The sequence below is a fragment of the Hyaena hyaena genome, unplaced genomic scaffold (assembly GCF_003009895.1).
Source record: "Hyaena hyaena isolate Hyena2069 unplaced genomic scaffold, ASM300989v1 scaffold_30, whole genome shotgun sequence".
Taxonomy (NCBI): Eukaryota; Metazoa; Chordata; class Mammalia; order Carnivora; family Hyaenidae; genus Hyaena; species Hyaena hyaena.
This window is the reverse complement of record NW_024080662.1, coordinates 2,914,356-2,933,141: the sequence shown is the minus strand read 5'-3', so window position 1 is coordinate 2,933,141 and position 18,786 is coordinate 2,914,356. Positions and strand designations below refer to the sequence as shown.

Sequence of the window (18,786 nt, the reverse complement as noted above, 5' to 3'; positions counted from 1 at the left end):
TGTGTTTTGACACTTTTCCGTTCAGCCCTGCCAGAAAAACACACCTTCAACTGAACTGGGCTTTGACATCTAAAAGAATGGGATGTGGGAAGCCTGTCTTTATTCCTTTACACAGGCCCCAGACGCTTGGCCTGCTTTCTATTTTCTTTCCAGTAGTTACCATCACTGCTTCTGTTCCTTGGGGTGGTTCTTCCTGAGCTTGGCCACAGAGTGTGTTAGGGTGTCTCAGCTGCCCCCTTCCTATGTGCCCATATTGGAAGACAAGCACATGGACCTTCCATTGTCAAGATCTGAGTGCTAATGACCTGAGAGAAAACATTCTGAGCAGTGGTGGAAAAGACAGGCTGTGCCAGGGCACAGAGAAGCAGCAAAGCCATCAGAGTTTTTAGAGCAGTCGTTCCTGAGGTCTGTCCACCTGTTGGGTCTTTAGCCTCTGCTGATTTTTCTTTTCTTTCGTGAGGCTGGGGTTGATTTTTCTTCTTCTTCTTGTGGCCTCTCTCAAAGCCTTCGGATGTATGGACCCCCTGGTGTCTCAGTGAGCACTGGAGCTGTGTATTTCTAAAACACTTGTTTCAGAATATCGAATGCATCAGTCAACCAAGCCAGTAACTTACTTAATTGAAGCCACTGCTTCCTGCCTCTGATAAAGCACTACATCTTACTGTGGCCTCTTTGCTACAAGCTATGCCAGCAAGGAAGGAGGTTGTGAAGTGGCCCATGAAAGATGTGCGCCCGTATCTACCCTTTGGGCTCATTTTCCCTCTTCTCTTCCTCCTGCTCCTGAACGAGGCCCTCTCCTGCGTGCCAGCTCTCCCTCCTCCTTCCCCACCAGCTGCCTCACAAGCAGGCTGCCCACATCCCCATCCTCTTAGATGTCAAAGCCCAGTTCAGCTGAAGGTGTGTTTTGTTCCTTACAGCAAGCCAGTGAAAGACAGGCAAAGGTGAGGTGCAGGAGTCCTAACCCGAGAGGGTGCGGATGGGAACGTGGGCAAGTCTCATTCAGTCCCTGTGAGCACTGCAGGAGAAAGGTGTTGTTATTTGGTGACTGAGCTGACATTCTGACCTTGAGCCCTGTGTTCTTCACTGGCCATGCTGCCTTGCCTAAGTGTGCTCAGTGCTTGTGCTTCCCTCGCCTTTGTGGAAATGCATGTAGGTTTCCAAAGCAATGCGCAGACAGAGCCAGTTCAGGAAGGGAAACAGCAGCTCGTGGAGTTTAGACTGTCCCAAAGCCAGTCTCCTGAGACTGCCCTTAAGGTCTGCTGAAGAGGGACAGGGGTGCTTATAGGTTAGTGAGTATAACTGACTTGAACTTTAAACAGCATGGAGGTGGGTGTGGAGGGCAGAGCCAACATTCTGATAAATACCCTCTCCCTCCATGGATTATGTCACAAAATCAAAATAAGAAAAGCTCCACCCCCCAGGATCTCCTGCTGTCATTAAGATTTCAGCATCACGTTGGGCTCATTTGAGATTTTCTCAGATGCAGTTGTAGAAAGAAAACCATTATAAAAATGAAGGCAGCCACCCCGACTTCATGCCGCACACCATGCTGAGTGTTTTTGCCACATTCTTGCTTAATCGCAGCCACAGCCTGAGGAGGTGGGTAGCTGTTGTCAGGTGAGGCTTTTTCCAGGTGAGGCTCTTAGTGGCACTTGAGGGATCCGCCCACATCACCTGGTGCCTTGCAAGGCCTGGATTTACCCAGATGGCCCCAGCGAGGCAAGTCTGCCTTGGGGCCACGGGAACGCACACAGGGTTCAGCCTCAACACCACCACTGGCTTGTAGAAGGTTGTGAGCGTGTTTTTTAGTTTCTTGGAGCCTCAGTTTCCCATCTAAAATTGGAGGTGATTGCTGCTGGCGGTGCTGTTGGAGACTCTGGCCTGGCAAAGTCCTGGGCTCACCGATGGTGCTGAGTGGTAGCTGCTGCTGTTTCCGGGTGTGTGAACAATTAGACCCATGGAGCTTCTTGCTATTTAAAAAAGACAAAATAAATAAATAGAATTTTAGATAAATTAAAAAGACAAAAAAGTAGAAAGGCCCTGATGTTACAGAAGTCGTCTCCCCGTGTGTTTTAAAGTCTCATCCTACAGCCTCTTGGTGCCCTCCTGGGGAACAGAGGTGGGTGTTCACACAAGCATGCCAGCGGCTAAAGGAAAGCAAACAGTATGTGCTCGCCTGTTCTTTTCCCCTCGGAGCTGCTTCACAGGACTTCCCAGAGAGTGCATTCCACCCAGACGCACTGAGCATGAGGCCCAAGAGGCAGGGACCTCTGAGGATATAAACTGTCTGAATTTTAAACCTGTACAGTTGAGACCCTGCGCAGTGCCCCTGAGATCACACAGGGAGTTTCCAGCAAAGCTGGGGTTTTTTTTCCATTCTGTAGCTCCTCAGCCCCAGAACCAGCCTGAGAATGATCCAAGAGAACATTCTTCCTCTAAATTTTTTCTTGTTATCTTATGCCACAAGTCTTCACCCCAAAAATTGCCTGGGTGTACGCCAGTTTGCTGAGACAATGATGTGCGCCGTGCTGTATGACGCCGCCAATAGCTTCATCCACCAGCACTTTGTGGAGGTGTCCATGTCGGAAGAATTCCTGGCCCTGCCCTTGGAAGACGTGCTTGAGCTGGTATCCCGGGATGAGCTGAACGTCAAATCAGAGGAGCAGGTGTGTAGAGCAGGGCTGCAGTCTGCAGGCGACGTGGGGCTGCTGCTCTTTCTGATCTTTGTTTTGAGTTAGTGTTTTTTTAAATGATGATCAGGATGTGTGTGTAGCTTGTTGATCGTGGGTTTGTTTCACCATACAGCATCTTTCATGAACACTTTGTATCCATGTTAGTGTGTAATATTTAGTTGATTTTAACAACATTGCATTCCCTTATTCTTGGATGTTCAGGTTATTTCCAGTATTTACTATTAGAAGTAATGCTGTCATGAAAGAATCTTATTCTAAAGGAGAACAGAGCACTGGGGAGGAGTATGAAGTCAGGAGGGGTTGGTTTGTTTTTTAAGGTGATAGAAATGACAGGTACATTTGACTGCTGGTGGGAATTTTCCAGAAGAGAGGGAAGAGTTGGTGATGTAGGAGGAAAGGGAGAATGGCTGCTGGAATGATGTCCTCAGTAAGCGAGAGGAGGCAGAGTGTAGGGCCCAACGGGTGTACCTGTTAGAAGTGCCAGCCGCTCCCATCTGCCACTGCAGGAAGAAGAACTGCCGCACCCAGCAGCAGCAGGGAGGTGAGGGGAGGTGCAGGGTGGGAAGGGAGATGCTGGCAGATTCTGTTTTCTCAGTTGAGAATAGGGATCAGAAGGAGTGGCCGAAACGTGAGGTGGGAAGAAGAGGCAGCAGCCCCGTGTGAGCTGTAGATGAATGCAGGGTGCTACAGGAAGGAAGAGGCCTTGGTGGGAAGCGGGGCCCAATGAGATTAGCAGTCACAAATTTAGAATGAGCCAGCCAAAGGGCGTCTGGCTGGCCAAGTCAGAGGTGTGTGCAACTCCTGATCTTGGCGTTGTGAGCTAGAGCCCCATGTTGGTGGTACAGATTACCAAAAAGAATAGATAAACTTAAAAAAAAAAAAATGGACTGGCCAGCTTTGTCAGCTGCAGAGTGTGGGCGTGGGCAAAGAGCTGGGCCTCTCCAGAGTAGAGACTTTTTCCCCAGGTGGGTGTGATTAAGGGAGATAGGCTCATAGTGTGGACACTGAGGGCATCCATGTCATAACCCACAGAGCCAGTGCTGGATGAGAGTGAGGAGGAACCAGGCCACAGGGTACCCTGAGAGGGAGGTTGGGGGAGAGGGAGTAGGGAGCAATGTCAAAAAGGCTCATTGGCATCAGTTACCGAGCAGAAAGGATCGGAGGCTATGGTCAGTACCGGCAGATTGAAATTGATGGAAGAGGTGGAGCCTTTGGATGATCAGATGGTCCTCAAAGGACAAAGAAGTCCTCTTATCAGAGTGGTCAAGAAGAGTGTGAATAGGGGCACCTGGGTGGCTCAGTTGGTTAAGCATCTGACTTCGGCTCAGGTCATGATCTCACGGTTCGTGGGTTTGAGCCCCACATCGGGCTCTGTGCTGACAGCTAGCTCAGAGCCTGGAGCCTGCTTCAGATTCTGTATCTCTCTCTCTCTCTCTGACCCTCCCCTGCTCATGCTGTCTCTCTCTCTCTCTCTCTCTCTCTCTCTCAGAAATAAATAAAAAAACATTAAAAAAAAAAAAGCGTGAATAAATGGGAGTGCAGGGTGTTAGCAGTCAGAGAAGAGCGAAGGGTGACCCTTTTGGTGAGCAGAGGTGGGTGCAAGTGCCTGAGGAGGACTGGGAGTAGATGTTACCTGGAGCAGAGCTTAGCGAGGGCTGCACAGCAGAGGGCTCAAATGCAGGGGTAAGGTGTTCAGATCTGGCCCTGTGGGCAGCGGGAGCACCACCCAGTGAGGCCTCCACCTGTTCGGGCCCTAACCAAAGTCCAGGGCAGAGCAGCTTGGGGTGTTTGCCGTGGAGAGTCCTGGCCTGTTGTGAAGTTCTTCTTCAGCAGGAGGCGTCCCAGGCTCTAGGAGGCAGCTCATTTCCCTAATGTCAGAAAAGCAGGGGAGGGGCACCTGGGTGGCTCAGTCAGTTAAGCATCTGGCTTCGGCTCGGGTCATTATCTCACAGTTCGTGGGTTCGAGCCCCGCGTTGGGCTCTGTGCTGACAGCTAGCTCAGAGCCTGGAGCCTGCTTCAGATTCTGTATCTCTCTCTCTCTCTCTGACCCTCCCCTGCTCATGCTGTCTCTCTCTCTCTCTCAGAAATAAATAAATTTAAAAAAAAACATTAAAAAAAATTTAAGAAAAGCAGGGGAAAGTGGGCCCTGAATGTGGCCTGTGGGCCCTGTGATTCACAGGGAAGAGCTCCAAGCCCCTCCCTAGCCATCCTACTAGTGAGTGTGACCTAGGGCAGCTGAGTTAACAGTGGTACATTTGACGAGGGGTTTTAGAGGGATGTACCCTTGTGGCTAGAGCTGTTAGGGAAAGCTCCAAAGAACATGGACCTGGAACCAGGTGTTAAGGAAAAGCAGTGGGTTTAGATGAAGAGGAGGAGATGAGGGCCCTTGGAGGTGAAGGTGGCAGTGTGAACAGAGAACTAGCCAGCCTGGGAGAGGAGAGGGGACTGAGAAGGGAAGAAGCAGGCAGCGTGTTGGGATGCAGAAGGGAATAAGGAACCATTGGCAGCTTTTCTTCTTTTTTTAAAAAAAATGTTTATTAGTTTTTGAGAGGGGGGAGGGGAAGAGAGAGAGGGAGACACAAATTCCAAAGCAGGCTCCAGGTTCTGAGCTGTCAGCACAGAGCCCAACGCAGAGCTCGAACCCGTGAACTGTGAGATCTTGCCCTGAGCCGAAGTCAGATACTCAACTGACTGAGCCACCCAGGTGTCTCAGCAGGAAGGTGTAATGAAAGCCAGGAGCCTGTTATAGTCACTGAGGCTTGCGTTTCAAGAGACTGGACCAAATGGGGCAGCTTGAGGAGCAGAAAACAGTGGCTTCAGGAGACGAGGAGGAAAGATTGATGGGTCTGAGGGACTGCCTGAGTATAGGGAGTGGAGACATGGAGACAGGGTGGGGTGGGTGGGGTGCCTGGGGGACGGCCTCAGGGAGAGAGGAGTTACTGCACAGCTTGCATCTCTGCCGTGGCAGGTCTTTGAAGCTGCGTTGGCCTGGGTCCGATATGACCGGGAACAGAGGGGGCCCTGCCTGCCTGAGCTGCTGTCCAACATCCGCCTGCCCCTCTGCCGACCCCAGTTCCTATCGGACCGTGTGCAGCAGGAGGACCTGGTGCGTTGCTGCCACAAATGCAGGTGAGTGAGGGCCAGCCCGCACAGGACGCTGCCAGGGGTCCAGGCCGCAGAGAGAACGTGGCTGCTTAGGCTGCTTATGTTCCAGCTCCGGGGAGGAAGGATTTAGAGTGCTCAGTTCTAATTTACAGCATGCAGATTGATCTGCCTTCTGTTTAGAGCTGGGAAAAGCCCAAGTTTGACCCCTTGGGCCAAGAACTGTGCCATGAGGGAGCATCAAGGCAGACGGGGCTTCCTCCCCCATCCCCCCCGAGGATTTCCCAGCATCTCCAGGAGCTGGTTTGGTGGCGACTCCCTGGGGCTCCTTGCCCTCTCCAGTAAACATTAGGGCACTGGTCTCGGATAGTTTTGGGGCCATCTAAGTGATGGGCATGCGGGTAGGGGACATATTTACAGGCGCCTGAAACCTTTACCCTGGATAAATCAGTGCTGACCTGACACAGCAGAGCTCCCCAAACAGCTCAGAAGGCGGTAGCCCTTTAGGAGGATCATTATAAAAGCAAAGCAGCAAAGAAAAATGTTCACCTTCCTCCAAACTGCTTGTCATATTCCCAGCGGGTTCAAAGGAGGTCAGTGGCTGTGTGTGAGCAGTATGAAGGTGAGTGTTGGGAAGATGTGGAAGCATGGCTGCAGGTAGGTGGGACCCTGAGACAAGTGGTCTCAAGGGTGCTGTTGAATTTGAACTTCATTCTGTAGGCAATGGGTAGCTATCAGAGGTTCTTAGAAAGATAGCTGAGACTATAGTGTGGAGGGTGGAGTGGAGAGGCAGGACTGGAGGCAGAGAAATCTACCAGGAGCAGTCGGCTTCTGCTGCCCCGGTCTCGGTGAGCAATAGCAAACTGCAGTGTGTGAGCCGTAGGGATAGGAAGGGCTGGGTCTCCGTGGTGACAGGATGCAGGCTGCTTGTTGAACCTCCCCGGTGCCAGCTGCTGTCGCTGCCATCCTGTTCTCCTGCCAGGTGTATGCTGGTTAGAGGAGACTCACTCTGATTACAGCAGGTCATGTGGGCTCTGCTCACTCTGCCTCTCCAATTTTGAGCATGTTTCAGTAGCTGTGTATGGTTTCCCCTGGACTCACCTGGATTCAAGACCAAACCTTCCAGAAGGCTTCTTCTCCCATGTTTCCCCCTGCAGTTGGAGGTGGGGAAGCCAGGCTTGGAAATACACATGTTGACCACATGGGGAGAACATCGCCGTCATAACATCTTGTGCCTTGTTCCAGGGACCTGGTAGATGAAGCAAAGGACTATCACCTCATGCCAGAGCGCCGGCCCCACCTGCCGGCTTTCAGAACTAGGCCTCGCTGCTGCACGTCCATCACTGGCCTTATCTACGCCGTGGGGGGCCTCAACTCAGCAGGTATCTTGCAGCTCCCCTTTGCAGCACCCTGTCTTGGACTTTATGGATGAAAAAACACCAAACAATGTAGTCTGTCCCACTGGTTCCCCTCTCTCGTGTGTCACCGCCCTGGTCCCTCTTGATTTTGTACAGCTGTGCTGCAGTTAAAGCATGTCAGGTGTTCATACTGTTGAATCAGAACACCAGAGCTAAATATCAGCCCTGGATAGAATTCAGTTAAACACCCAGTTCTGTTACCAAGCCACTCATGTTTGGTCATATGGCTCTCTGAGGTTAGACTATGACAATGTCATCATGAGAAGGAAAATTCTCCAAATACACAGGGTCTGCCACTATCGATAATACTGTTTTCACTTCCTCCAATGAAATGCACACATGCTTCAGAGTCCGTATGTTATTGGCAGCTCTTACACAGTCAAGTTTTCAGGAAAGCTTGCAAGGGGATCCCCTACCTTCCCGCCCACCCCAGGCACTGCTGCAGGGCAGGAGAGATTTGTAGTGTTACCGCCTGAATCTTTGTGGTACAGTGGCACGAGGCTGTCATCTCCCAGGTGAAGGCCAGGCCTTTTCACAGTGTCAGTTCCGGTTTGTGGAAGTGGAGAGTTGGTGGGCAATCCTGGGCAGTTTCATTTTTAATTGAAGGTTAATGAGAGGTGGGTACAAGTCTCTGCTGCTTGTTAAGCCTGTGACCTGGAGAAAGGAAGTCCTCAAGTAGGACCTGCTGAAGTGTGGAAGGTGTGAGGTGCCCCACAGAGGAATAACACAGGGAGGGGGGCTTATCTTATTTGATCCCCAAAACAAACAAAACTGTTGTATAAAGATAGGCTTGGAATCATCATTCCTGACTCCTATAACTACTATTATTGAGAACTCAGTATGTTCTAGAACTCTGATAGGTGCTTTGCCTGCTCTGTCATTTATCCTGACAACAAAGCTGACACAGAGATTATCTCCGTTTCACAAGTGAGAATGGAAGATAAGAATACAAAGCATCTTGGGGTGCCTGGGTGACTCAGTCGGTTAAGCGTCCCACTTCAGCTCGGGTCATGATCTCGTGGTTCGTGGGTTCAAGCCACACGTCCGGCTCTGTGCTGACAGCTAGCTCAGAGCCTGGAGCCTGCTTCAGATTCTGTATCTCCCTCTCTCTTTGACCCTCCCTGCTCACGCTGTCTCTCTCTCTCTCTCTCTCAGAAATAAATAAAAAAACATTAAAAAAAAATACAAAGCATCTTGTCCAGGGTCACATGCTAGTAAGTGCAAGTCAGCAGGGGAAGCCACGCCCTTCCCTCTGGGCATCCTTCCTGCACTGGAGAGATAGTGTGCCCGTTTCCCTTGATCTTTGGCTTTAAGCAGGTGGAATACCTCGCTGCAGTTGTAAAACCTACCTCTCTAGAAAGTAAATGCCTCTTGTCTGATTCTGATTTTCCTTGAAGAATTAGGTGAGGTTAATATAGCTTAAATGTGTTAGTGGGCCCATCAGGCTTGAGTATCTGTGTGGGAAGAATTGATAGAGTCAAGTCAGACGTTCCATATAATCAATGCCCAACAGCCGTGATCTAAACACGTGGTCTCATTTGTTTTAATTTGAGTAGCAAATTTTTATGCAGGTGATTCCCTGAATGTGGTAGAAGTATTCGACCCCATCGCTAACCGCTGGGAGAAGTGCCATCCCATGACAACAGCCCGCAGCCGCGTCGGTGTGGCTGTGGTGAACGGGCTTCTGTATGCCATCGGAGGGTACGACGGCCAGCTACGGCTGAGCACTGTGGAGGTCTACAACCCAGAGACGGACACGTGGACCAGAGTCGGGAGCATGAATAGCAAGAGAAGGTATTCTGGAAGCCCTTGTGCAGGCCGAGCATACACACTGACCACCTGGGGAGCACCATGCGAGACAGGCAGGGGCACATAATGATGTAAAACACTCATCGGCCTGGGAATTCCCTGCGTCCAGTCCAGCCATGGCCAGCACCTCCCAGGAGCCAGCCCCCATCTGCTTTAAAATCCCTGCCTTGTCCTTTGAGGAACCTGGGGAGATGAGACATGCGTAAGCTGTATTATTATTTAAGTGTCAGATAAGGACAGAAAATGTATGTTACGGGAAATTTGAGAAGGGAAAGAAACTGGATGGGAACATCTGGAAGATTTCAGGGAAGAGATGGGATTAAAGTCGACACTTGAAGAATGAGTAGGATTTCACTTTATTAGTGATAAAAGGAAATGAGAGATGTCCTTACTCTTTTCTCTCTCCACGCTCCCCACCCCCGCGTCTCTGCCACCCGCATACTTCCGCTACCCCAAGGGGTATGTGAGCCACAGCAGTGCACTTTACTTCAGGGCTGCCACCCCCAGGCGTGAGCACATAGGTATTTGCGAGGTGAACCACGTTTATGTTTCCTAACACTCTCCATCACTTGCCTGCTCAGATTTCTTGAAGGAGGGTTCCAGGGCATCGGAATAGTGCCTCCATTCAGCCTTCTTAGTGCTAAAGAGGCAGGCGGCCTCTTCCCTCACACCAGGCAGGTGTGGAGCGCGTGCATTGTTGGGTGGTGGGAACTCTGGAGTGGGAGGGGATAACTGGACAAGTTCTTGTGTTCTTCAGCCCTTCTGTGGGGCCACCTGGATCAGCGGTTTCCAGTGGCGCTCCGGTTTCTCTTCCGGGGCTGACAGAGGAGAGGAAGTAGTCCCTACCCATATAACCAGAACAGTTCTGCATTTCTCTTTCATAAATGTAGCTTCCTTGACAGATGCCCAACTGTAGGGGGAAAATTACATGAATTATGTTTGAAAGGGGCAGTTTGAAAACCACTGGGGCAGATGCTCTGCTTTGGGTTTTCTGCTTGTAAGATCAAGTGACTGCATATGCAGTGAGGAGGAGGAATCGGGGTGGGACATCTTTGCCACATAAAAGTGTCGGGCTGGGAGGCACACGTGCCCTGTTGTGCAGTTATTGCATGGCCTCGAGCCAGGAGGAATCTGCCTCTGTACCAACAGGACCTGATTCACAAAGGGTCAAATTAAGATCGTTTGGGAAAAATAAAATTTGTATACACGATCCGCCCCTCCCGAGACCCTGAGCTAACAGGCTTGTGGTTTCTTTCTCCCTTTCTCCCTGCCTCAGGGCTTCCCTTTTCAGCTCCTTGGGTGCTCTGGGGCCTTTTGTGGCCTCGAATGACTCATTGCTCCATTTCCCCAACCCTGAGTGGCTTTTTTGCTTTCACTGCAACCACTTGTTCTTCCTTGTGTTCTGCTCTGGGCAGCTGCCTTGCTTTGACATCCCCGGGTTTGGAGTGCTGTCCGGGAGGAAAGTCCCCTGGGCATCCCCTTCCCTCACTGTGGTTAATGCCCTGTTATTAGTAGCGCGGATCCAGCTCCATTTCATCCCTGTTAAATTACAGGCTGCCTAAAAATGTTCTGAGTCCCTTCTCTGCTGACACCCCACATGGCTGTCTGTCTTGCCAGTTGGTGACCAACTCTTCCCTGCCGTCAGCCCTTCCCCTCTTCTGCAGGCTTTGCCTTATGGACCATTCTAGGCCACGGTGATCAGCATGGCCCTTGCCCCCTTCACACTGGTCTTTACCATTTAGTTGACAGTTAACCTGACACAGTTTTGTGACACCTCTTCTCTCATATTGTTGTTGAACCCCCTCCTGTGTTGTTAACTTATGTGTGCTTCTAGGATAGTGGGATGTCTAGTGAATTTGTGGTCTTCCCACAGTCCTTGCCTGAGGCAAAAGTCCTTTTCCTCTTCTAGACTGGTTTAGGGGAGTACTGTTACCATGTCCCTCAAAGGGACATTGCATGGGATCAGTTTATTTTACACTTGAAAGTGGCAGTAAGCCTGGTGTATTTTATTTTCCTGTTTGTCAGCTACCCAGATTCATTTTTAATCTTCTCCTGCATCAGATTTGAAAACTGAATCGGGCAGCTTGGCACTCATGTTTCTCATGAGGCTTTATGTAGAATAGAAGATTATGTGATTATCCCAGACCACTGGGTCTTTAATCTGAGGAGAGCAGGGCACAGTAGACAGCACGGAGTGGCCTTGTCTCATTTAGATCCGAGGCCCCTGCCTGGGCAGCCTGGAGAAGGACCCGACCTCCTCACCCGTGTACAATGTACTGTGTGCAGTGGAGATGGTGGCGCCCCCTTGCAGGATGTGGTGAGGGTGGGAATAGCAAGCCTTGAGTACTTGCCCCGTGTCCAAAGTGCCCAACAGGAGACTAGCGTCACCCGCTAAGACAAAGTAGGGGCCGTCAGGGCCACATCTGTCATGAAAAGACATCTGTCAAATGTCACAGCGAATTAAATAGAAAAATCAGGCTAACACAACAAACATGTTGAAGGCCTATCATGTACAAAACACCATGCTAAGGACTGTCAGAGTCACACAGAGGAAGACCCCTGTCTTCCATAAGTCCCACTTGTTGAGAGGTGACAGGTGGCTTTCCAGTACCCCAGGTGCCAGAATGTAGGGCCTGTGGGCAGGGCTTTGGCTTACTCAGCACTGTGAATCTAGGGCCTGTGATGTGAGTCTCCTAAGCACCTCATGGGATCTGAGGAGTGAATGAGTAACCATGACCAAGCTGTGATCAAGAAACTCCCTGGCGGTGAGGGGTGGGAGGGACAGACTCTTGCTGAGGGATCCAGGACAGCTTTTTGAACAGGAGAAAGAGGAATTTGACCTGGGCCTCAAAGGTGATGGGACTTTAATCACAGCAAGGTGGAATATGAGCATTTCAGATGGTTCAAGGACAGAAGAGGCCCCAGAGCGAACCCTGGCAGGGGTTACCACATGGCAGCTTCTTTCCCCTTTAGTTTTATACCTTTCCTTAGTCACACATATGGGATTTAGGTCTACTCTAGAAAGAGGCAGTTGATAGGTTTATCCCCCAGGGAGCATGAAAGTCTGGCCCTGGAAGTCTGAGGCCCCTCTGGATGACAGCTCTGTCTTTTTCAGTGCCATGGGGACGGTCGTGCTGGATGGGCAGATCTACGTCTGTGGGGGCTATGATGGCAACTCTTCTCTCAACTCTGTGGAGACCTACTCACTTGAGACAGACAAGTAAGGACTTGGGCTCCCCTGGGACAACTGGAACTTGTTAAACAGAGAGTATCAAGAATTAGACCTGTAGGATAGAGAATATCCTACTCGCCTTTGCAACCTATATAGTACCTTGCATATAATAGGTATTTAATAACTTTTGGTTAAATGAATGAAGGACTTTAGTAAACTCTGCACCCAACATGGGGCTTGAACTCATTACCCTGAGATCAAGAGTTGCATGTTCTACCAACTGAGCCAGCCAGGCTTATTTTATTTAGTTTTCTAATTTTTTTATTTGAGAGAAAGAGAGAGAGAGGCAGAGGGAGAAAGAGAGAATCCCAAGCAGGCTCCACTCAGCATGAAGCCCAATGTGGAGCTCGATCCCATGGCCTGGGATTATGACCTGAGCCAAAGTGACAAGTCGGATGCTCAACCAACTGATCCATCCAGGCACCCATGGATTGAGTAAATTCTAAAAACAAATAGTCTACTTAGATAATTGGAAATGCTTGTATAATCATCTATACCTCTTTGTTAACTCAGTCCATTTTAATGGAAGTACAGGTGAAAGGGGATAAGAAGTAAATGAACAACACTTTCCAAAGTAGTATAGATATGACTTGGGTAGGATGTGATTTAGAGAAAAAAAAAAAAAGTTATATGGTCAGATAAGCTTGGAAGACATTGATTTCTGTACCATTAGAGTTCTTTTCTTTCCATAAAACATATTAACATTTTAAAGACTGAAAAATTCTGCAGTAAAGAAATCTGTTTAATCTCATCTTACATAATGCTTATCACCATCTTCCTTTATGGAATACTCTTTGGAAAACACCGGCAAGGTTAGCCCAAATTTTTCTTTTGTTTTTTCTTTTTTCTTTTTTTTTAAATTTTATTTCTAGGAGAGAGAGAGAGAGAGACTGAGTGAGCAGGGGAGGGTCAGAGAGAGAGGGAGATATAGACTCTGAAACAGGCTCCAGGCTCTGAGCTGGCAGTCAGCACAGAGCCCGACGCGGGGCTCGAACCCACAAACTGCGAGATCATGACCTTAGCAAAAGTCAGACGCTTAACCGACTAAGCCACCCAGGCACCCCGAGCCCAAATTTTTCATTTCGGTATTTGAATCTTCTCATAAGCCAGTTAGTTGAATGGATTCATAAGAATGCTTTTCAGCCAATGTTCCCTTCACTTAACCAACTTACAACGTATCAGGCAGCAGGCTGGGTGTCTGAGATCCCAGCAGCCGGTCTGCAGGGCCACGGGTGCAGCATGATCATCCTACCCTGGGGGTGTCAGTTTGGAGCTCTTGGGTACAAGGTGGGGAGCCCCTTATCTTTACCATGGCTGGCAGGAAGGGGAAGAGGCGGGTTGACTTCTAAGATGAGTGGGAGACTTTCATCGTAGGCAGGGACATCGCATCGTAGGCAGTGAGACAGAGGACAGCGAGTGCTCAGTGTGACCGAGTAGCCAGCATGGGTAGCACGTGGCAGGAAATGAAAGTAAAGTAGATGGAGACCAAGAGATAAAGAACCAGATAGGGAACTGGGACTCTGCCATGGAGAAGAGTGAGGAGCCACTGCCGGGGCGTGCTGCAGGGGTCAGGATGGGGGCAGGTCTGAAAGCCAGGTCACCTGTAGGGAGGCTGCGGCAGGTGTCCAGGTGAGAGGCCCAAGCTAGGGCAGCGGGGATGGGAACAAGCCATGACTACAAGGCAAACCAGCTGGGACTTGGTGACCACAGGAATGTTGAGGATGAGGGAGAAAAGGCCATGAAAACACTGCGTCGGGGCGCCTGGGTGGCTTAGTCGGTTAAGCGTCCGACTTTCGCTTAGGTCATGATCTCGCGCTTCGTGGGTTCCAGCCCCGCGTCGGGCTCTGTGCTGACTGCCAGCTCGGAGCCTGGAGCCTGTTTCAGTCTGTGACTCCCTCTCTCTCTGACCCTCCCCTGCTCACACTGTCTCTCTCTCTCTCTCTCCTAGAAATAAATTTAAAAAAATTTTTTTAATTGTTTAAAAAAAAAAAAAGAAAAGAAAAGAAAACACTGCGTCTGAGTGTGGCAGCTAAATGGCTGGTGGTCCCATTAGAAAGACCAGGCAATGCAAGGGAGGAGCAGATCTGTAAAGGAGAGGGTCCCTGTTTGGGACGTGCTGATTTTGAGAGCCTGCAGAGGTGCGGAGATTGTCCGGGGCAAGAAGGAACATTCCACGGTTCACCCCAGTCCTTCTGAGCTGTCCTGGGAGGATGGCAGCGCCGAATCTCATGGCCTCCCTCCTCCTCTGGCTCTTCCTGAAGGTGGACGGTGGTGACCCCAATGAGCTCAAGTCGCAGTGCTGCTGGGGTGACGGTGTTTGAGGGCAGGATATATGTGTCGGGTGGCCACGACGGTCTGCAGATCTTCAACAGTGTAAGTCTGGGCTCCCTCTGGGATAAGGGCACCCACTCCTTCCATCTTTGAGAATGATTCTGAAAGCCAGTTTTTTGGAAGAAACTCCAGCCTTGCCGTAGCTAGGTAGAGTCATCTAGTGAGGTTTCATGCCATGTGCCTGAAATTCTTCCAAGAATGGGAGCCAGCGTGCACAAAGGAGGGGTAGAGTATAGCCGTGCCAGCCCCGCCCCCACCCTGTCCAGGTCACAAATGCTGCATGAGACCTGGCAAAATCCCTGCCCAAAGTGGGCACAATTATAGACAGTATGAATTTGCAAACAGTTGTATTCTGGATGATTTGTTTGAAATTCTTAAAAACAAAAAAAAAAAACAAAAACCCTCAACCGCCATCTAGTGGTAGTTGCATGGAGTTGGTCAGTGCTGTGGTGGAATGCACTCTGGACAGGTGTCAGGAGACCTGCTCTTGTCCCGGCTCTGTCACTACATAGCAGTGTATCCTTGGGCAACCCCTTTGTTTCCTGAGATGTAAAACAGAGGGGGTCAGATTAGGCGATCTCTCTCCCATCCCTGTAAGCCCCAGAGCAGGTGCACAGCCGAGGAAACGGAGCATCGGAGCCAGATCACTCGCTGGCCTCACTGGAGTCTGGACACCATGCAGGTCACCGTGCCCCGCGAGGTCGCCCTGCAGACTGAGTTTCAGCTCTGACACCTGTCCCTCTGTCCCCGATGCAGGTGGAACACTACAACCACCACACAGCCACCTGGCATCCAGCGGCCGGCATGCTCAACAAGCGCTGCCGCCACGGAGCCGCCTCCCTGGGAAGTAAGATGTTCGTCTGTGGGGGCTATGACGGCTCCGGCTTCCTCAGTATCGCCGAGGTGTACAGCTCTGTGGCAGACCAGTGGTGCCTGATCGTCCCCATGCACACGCGCCGGAGTCGGGTCTCCCTGGTGGCCAGCTGTGGGCGTCTCTACGCTGTGGGGGGCTATGACGGACAGTCAAACCTGAGCTCGGTGGAGATGTATGACCCAGAGACGGACCGCTGGACATTTATGGCCCCCATGGCGTGTCATGAGGGAGGGGTTGGCGTGGGCTGTATCCCCCTCCTCACCATCTAAGGCAGAGGTGGGGGATGTGGCGGGGTAGGGATCTGGTACAGATACAGGCACTCCCTTCCAGGGACAGTCCCCCTCGGGAGAGGTGGTAGTCCAGGGGACGGGGTAAATGTGAGCTCGCTGGAGGTACAGCCTTTCCAGGTGCTCACAGCCTCCCTCACTGTGCTGCCCTCGTGACCTTCAAGGCTAGGTCACCAAGATGCACAGCGTGGGACCAAGCCCCTCCGGGTTCCACATCTGGTGGCATGGGACTGCCTTGCTGGTCCACGCGTACACAGGCTCCATCCAAGTCCAGCTCCCACCTGCCACTTGCAGAAAGCCTGCCATCTGACGCTCTTCCTCACTTGCTGTTTTGGCCCCGCGGTGGCCAGTTTGCAGTGGGGTAACTGCAGTGGCCAAGACTGCCGGAAGCTGGGGTGTGGCTGGGGAGGAAGACATGCCCCAGGGGCTCTCGTCACCTGTGGCGGTGCAGCCACAGCAACGTGCCCGTTGCACACAAGCACCTCCCTCTTCCATCTTAGGGCACAGAGGACTTTGTCTTCATGGCTGGGTGACCAGGGAGAGCAGAAGCTTTTCCTGTGTGGAATTTTGGGATTTCAGCGAGGTCTTTTTCATCTTGTTCAGGAGTAATAGAAGGAGAAAAAAGATACTTGAAAGAAACCGAAGGGGATTTAAACAACAAAACGCTTGAATGAAACTGGAAAGAAAAATACCTTTTTTTTAGTGAATATTTTTTGCGAGTAGAAGACATTAAAAGACACTAAAGGCAAATATGAGTTTAAATGGAAAACTGCCCACCATGAAATAGGGCAGCATCCGCTCCCACATTCGGGTCCCAGGGTCCTGAGGCCTCGCACAGCACTTGGGGTTGCCTCTGAGCCCTCGTGTGTCTGGGGTCAGTACGCTCTCCACTGGTCCTCTAGCAAGGTGCTCATGGGGTTTGTACTCACACCCACCATCAGAGGACTTTTTTTAATTGTAGGCTTAGTGAATTGGCTCAGTTATGGCCACTCTTCTAGGGGGGAGTTCCCAGCTGGTCGCCGGAGGCTCCAGGTGCCCCTGTGGTCACCTCCTGCTGCCACCATGGCGTTCACTCATACTCCCCACCCCTCCTTTCATTCCTCATATGACCAGCAAGGAAACAGCAGGCCTGGGCACATTCTCACCCGTCTATCATTCTTGGATAATTTTCCTCATTGTGATGCTTCTAGGGCACATTGACCATTTGTACCTCTAGAACCTAACCAGGGACTTGGTCCTTCCACCAGCCATGGCTGGCTTCGTCCAGTAGCCTCGTCTACCTTCCAGTCCACTGCTTCTCCATCCACTTGCCAATTCCAGGGGTCTGGCCTCCCTCCAGCCCTTGGCTGACCGACCAGCAAGGTGGACCTTTACACTCAAGCAAAGCTGACTTTATGACAAAGAACTAAAGGCTGAAGGAATCTCTTGCTGCTGCAAAGAACAGATTTTATATTTCTTCCTCTGATCTTAGCAAATGACCTCTTGAAGAGACTCCATGCTCCTTCTTCCTCTTCCCTGAACGGGACCTTGACGTCACACAGCAGGGCCCGAATAGGAGGACACTTCTATTACCAGTGCACTGGGCAGTGGGGCGGGGCGTCAGCTGCTGCTGCCAAAATCCGTTTTCTAAACTGCTTCCAGCACAAACTAAATGAGGACACAGTTCCTTTAATGCAAGACTGGGTCTTCAGATCCCATTCTCTTCCTGGCTGGTCTCCTGTCCCTTGCTGCCTGCCTGGGGTGGCCTGGAAGCCTGTTCAACAAGGCACAGTGTGCAGCCTGAGACGTCTTTCTCACCCCAGCACCACAAGGTTTACGAGTGTGTGCAAATCGCCACGTATCCAGAGGGATGTACCTTTGTTACCTGCCACTTAGGAGCTGGGTTTCTGCTACAAGCACTTGAAAATAATGTTTTTATTTTAAAAGACCCAACAATCTGATATAGTTTAGCCTGAGCTCGTGGTGGAGCCCCAGTGTTTCTCTCTCCCTCTGGGTTTGCCTACAGAAGTAGGCTTGGAAGGTGGTTGGGTCTTCGTTTCCTGTTAGAGAGGAGTGTGTTGGTGCTCATCTCATCAGAAGCCTTTGTGTGAACTAGAAGCCATCCTGGCCAGCCCGGATTGTGGAGGGGTTAAGGATCAGTCAGTGGGCTAACGAGGGGGCCTCCCGGGTCCTTGGGAAGCTGGCACAGATGTTGCCGCTGAGGCTGAGAGGTGATTTCCCCACCATCTGTTGCTCTTGTAATGGCCTTCCTGAGTCCACTCCCACCTCCTGGTGTGGAAGTTAACACTGCGGCACCCAGGGCCAGTCTTTGATCTGGGTGGGCTGCGAGCACAAGTGCACCAACACCAACATTTTCACACTCTTCCAGCCATCGCTTCCTTGTTCCGAGGTGGGTATTTGCAACTGGCTGGGCTGGCTCTTTGGTGTTGGAGCCTTTCCGGCAGCCCTGTGAAAAGAAGAGTCCTCGCCCAAGGATGTTGTGAAAAGTTTGTAACTAGGAGGTAGGAGAGATGTCATGCCCAGTGGACCTTGGGGTCCAGCCCAGCTGTGGGCATGGGACTGCAGCGCGCACTGTCCTTGGGCTTTTCCCCTGCTCAGATAACACACAGAGCCTTCTGGGTTTCACCTGAGATCAAAACCAGGATGAGAGCTGAAGACCAGCCTTTTGACTTGGCCACAGAAATGGGAGTAGGTAGAAATTCTCCTCCGCCCACCTCCGGCAATTTAACCTTTCCCAGAAAAATCTTATTTCCTTTTATTTATAGAACGCATGTCTTTTGTGTTAAGAAACCAAAGAAAAATAAAAAGTACACTCCTAATATTTTCTTGTCCTTTTATTTTTTAAATATTAGAAGAAAATCATATTTTTATTACACTTCAGTGAAAAAAAGATATATTGGACAAAGTAAAAACATTCCTGTGAAAATAAGGGAAGAGCCAGATGAATAGCAAAAGCAGTCTTTGGAGAGACATGTGTATGTTTTATTTTATAAGAATGAGTTTGGGTGAAAAATACGCAAAAGTCTTCGCTAGCAGGTTG

The 18,786-nt window shown here is 50.6% G+C and overlaps 1 protein-coding gene across 4 annotated transcripts in view; it reads left to right on the top strand.

The window, feature by feature from the left end:
• Positions 1 to 18,567, top strand: part of KLHL18 (kelch like family member 18) — a 56,178-nt gene extending 37,611 nt beyond the window's left edge. For 3 of the 4 annotated variants that reach the window (XM_039228252.1, XM_039228254.1, XM_039228255.1), the window contains 7 exons: positions 2,468 to 2,666; positions 5,662 to 5,822; positions 7,041 to 7,177; positions 8,770 to 9,007; positions 12,138 to 12,242; positions 14,516 to 14,627; positions 15,342 to 18,567. In XM_039228252.1, coding sequence (XP_039084183.1) covers positions 2,468 to 2,666; positions 5,662 to 5,822; positions 7,041 to 7,177; positions 8,770 to 9,007; positions 12,138 to 12,242; positions 14,516 to 14,627; positions 15,342 to 15,728 — 1,339 coding nt within the window. In that variant the 3' untranslated portion in view covers positions 15,729 to 18,567. The remainder of the gene's footprint in view (positions 1 to 2,467; positions 2,667 to 5,661; positions 5,823 to 7,040; positions 7,178 to 8,769; positions 9,008 to 12,137; positions 12,243 to 14,515; positions 14,628 to 15,341) is intronic. The other variant, XM_039228253.1, reaches the window with a different exon arrangement.
• The last annotated feature ends 219 nt before the right edge of the window (positions 18,568 to 18,786 follow it).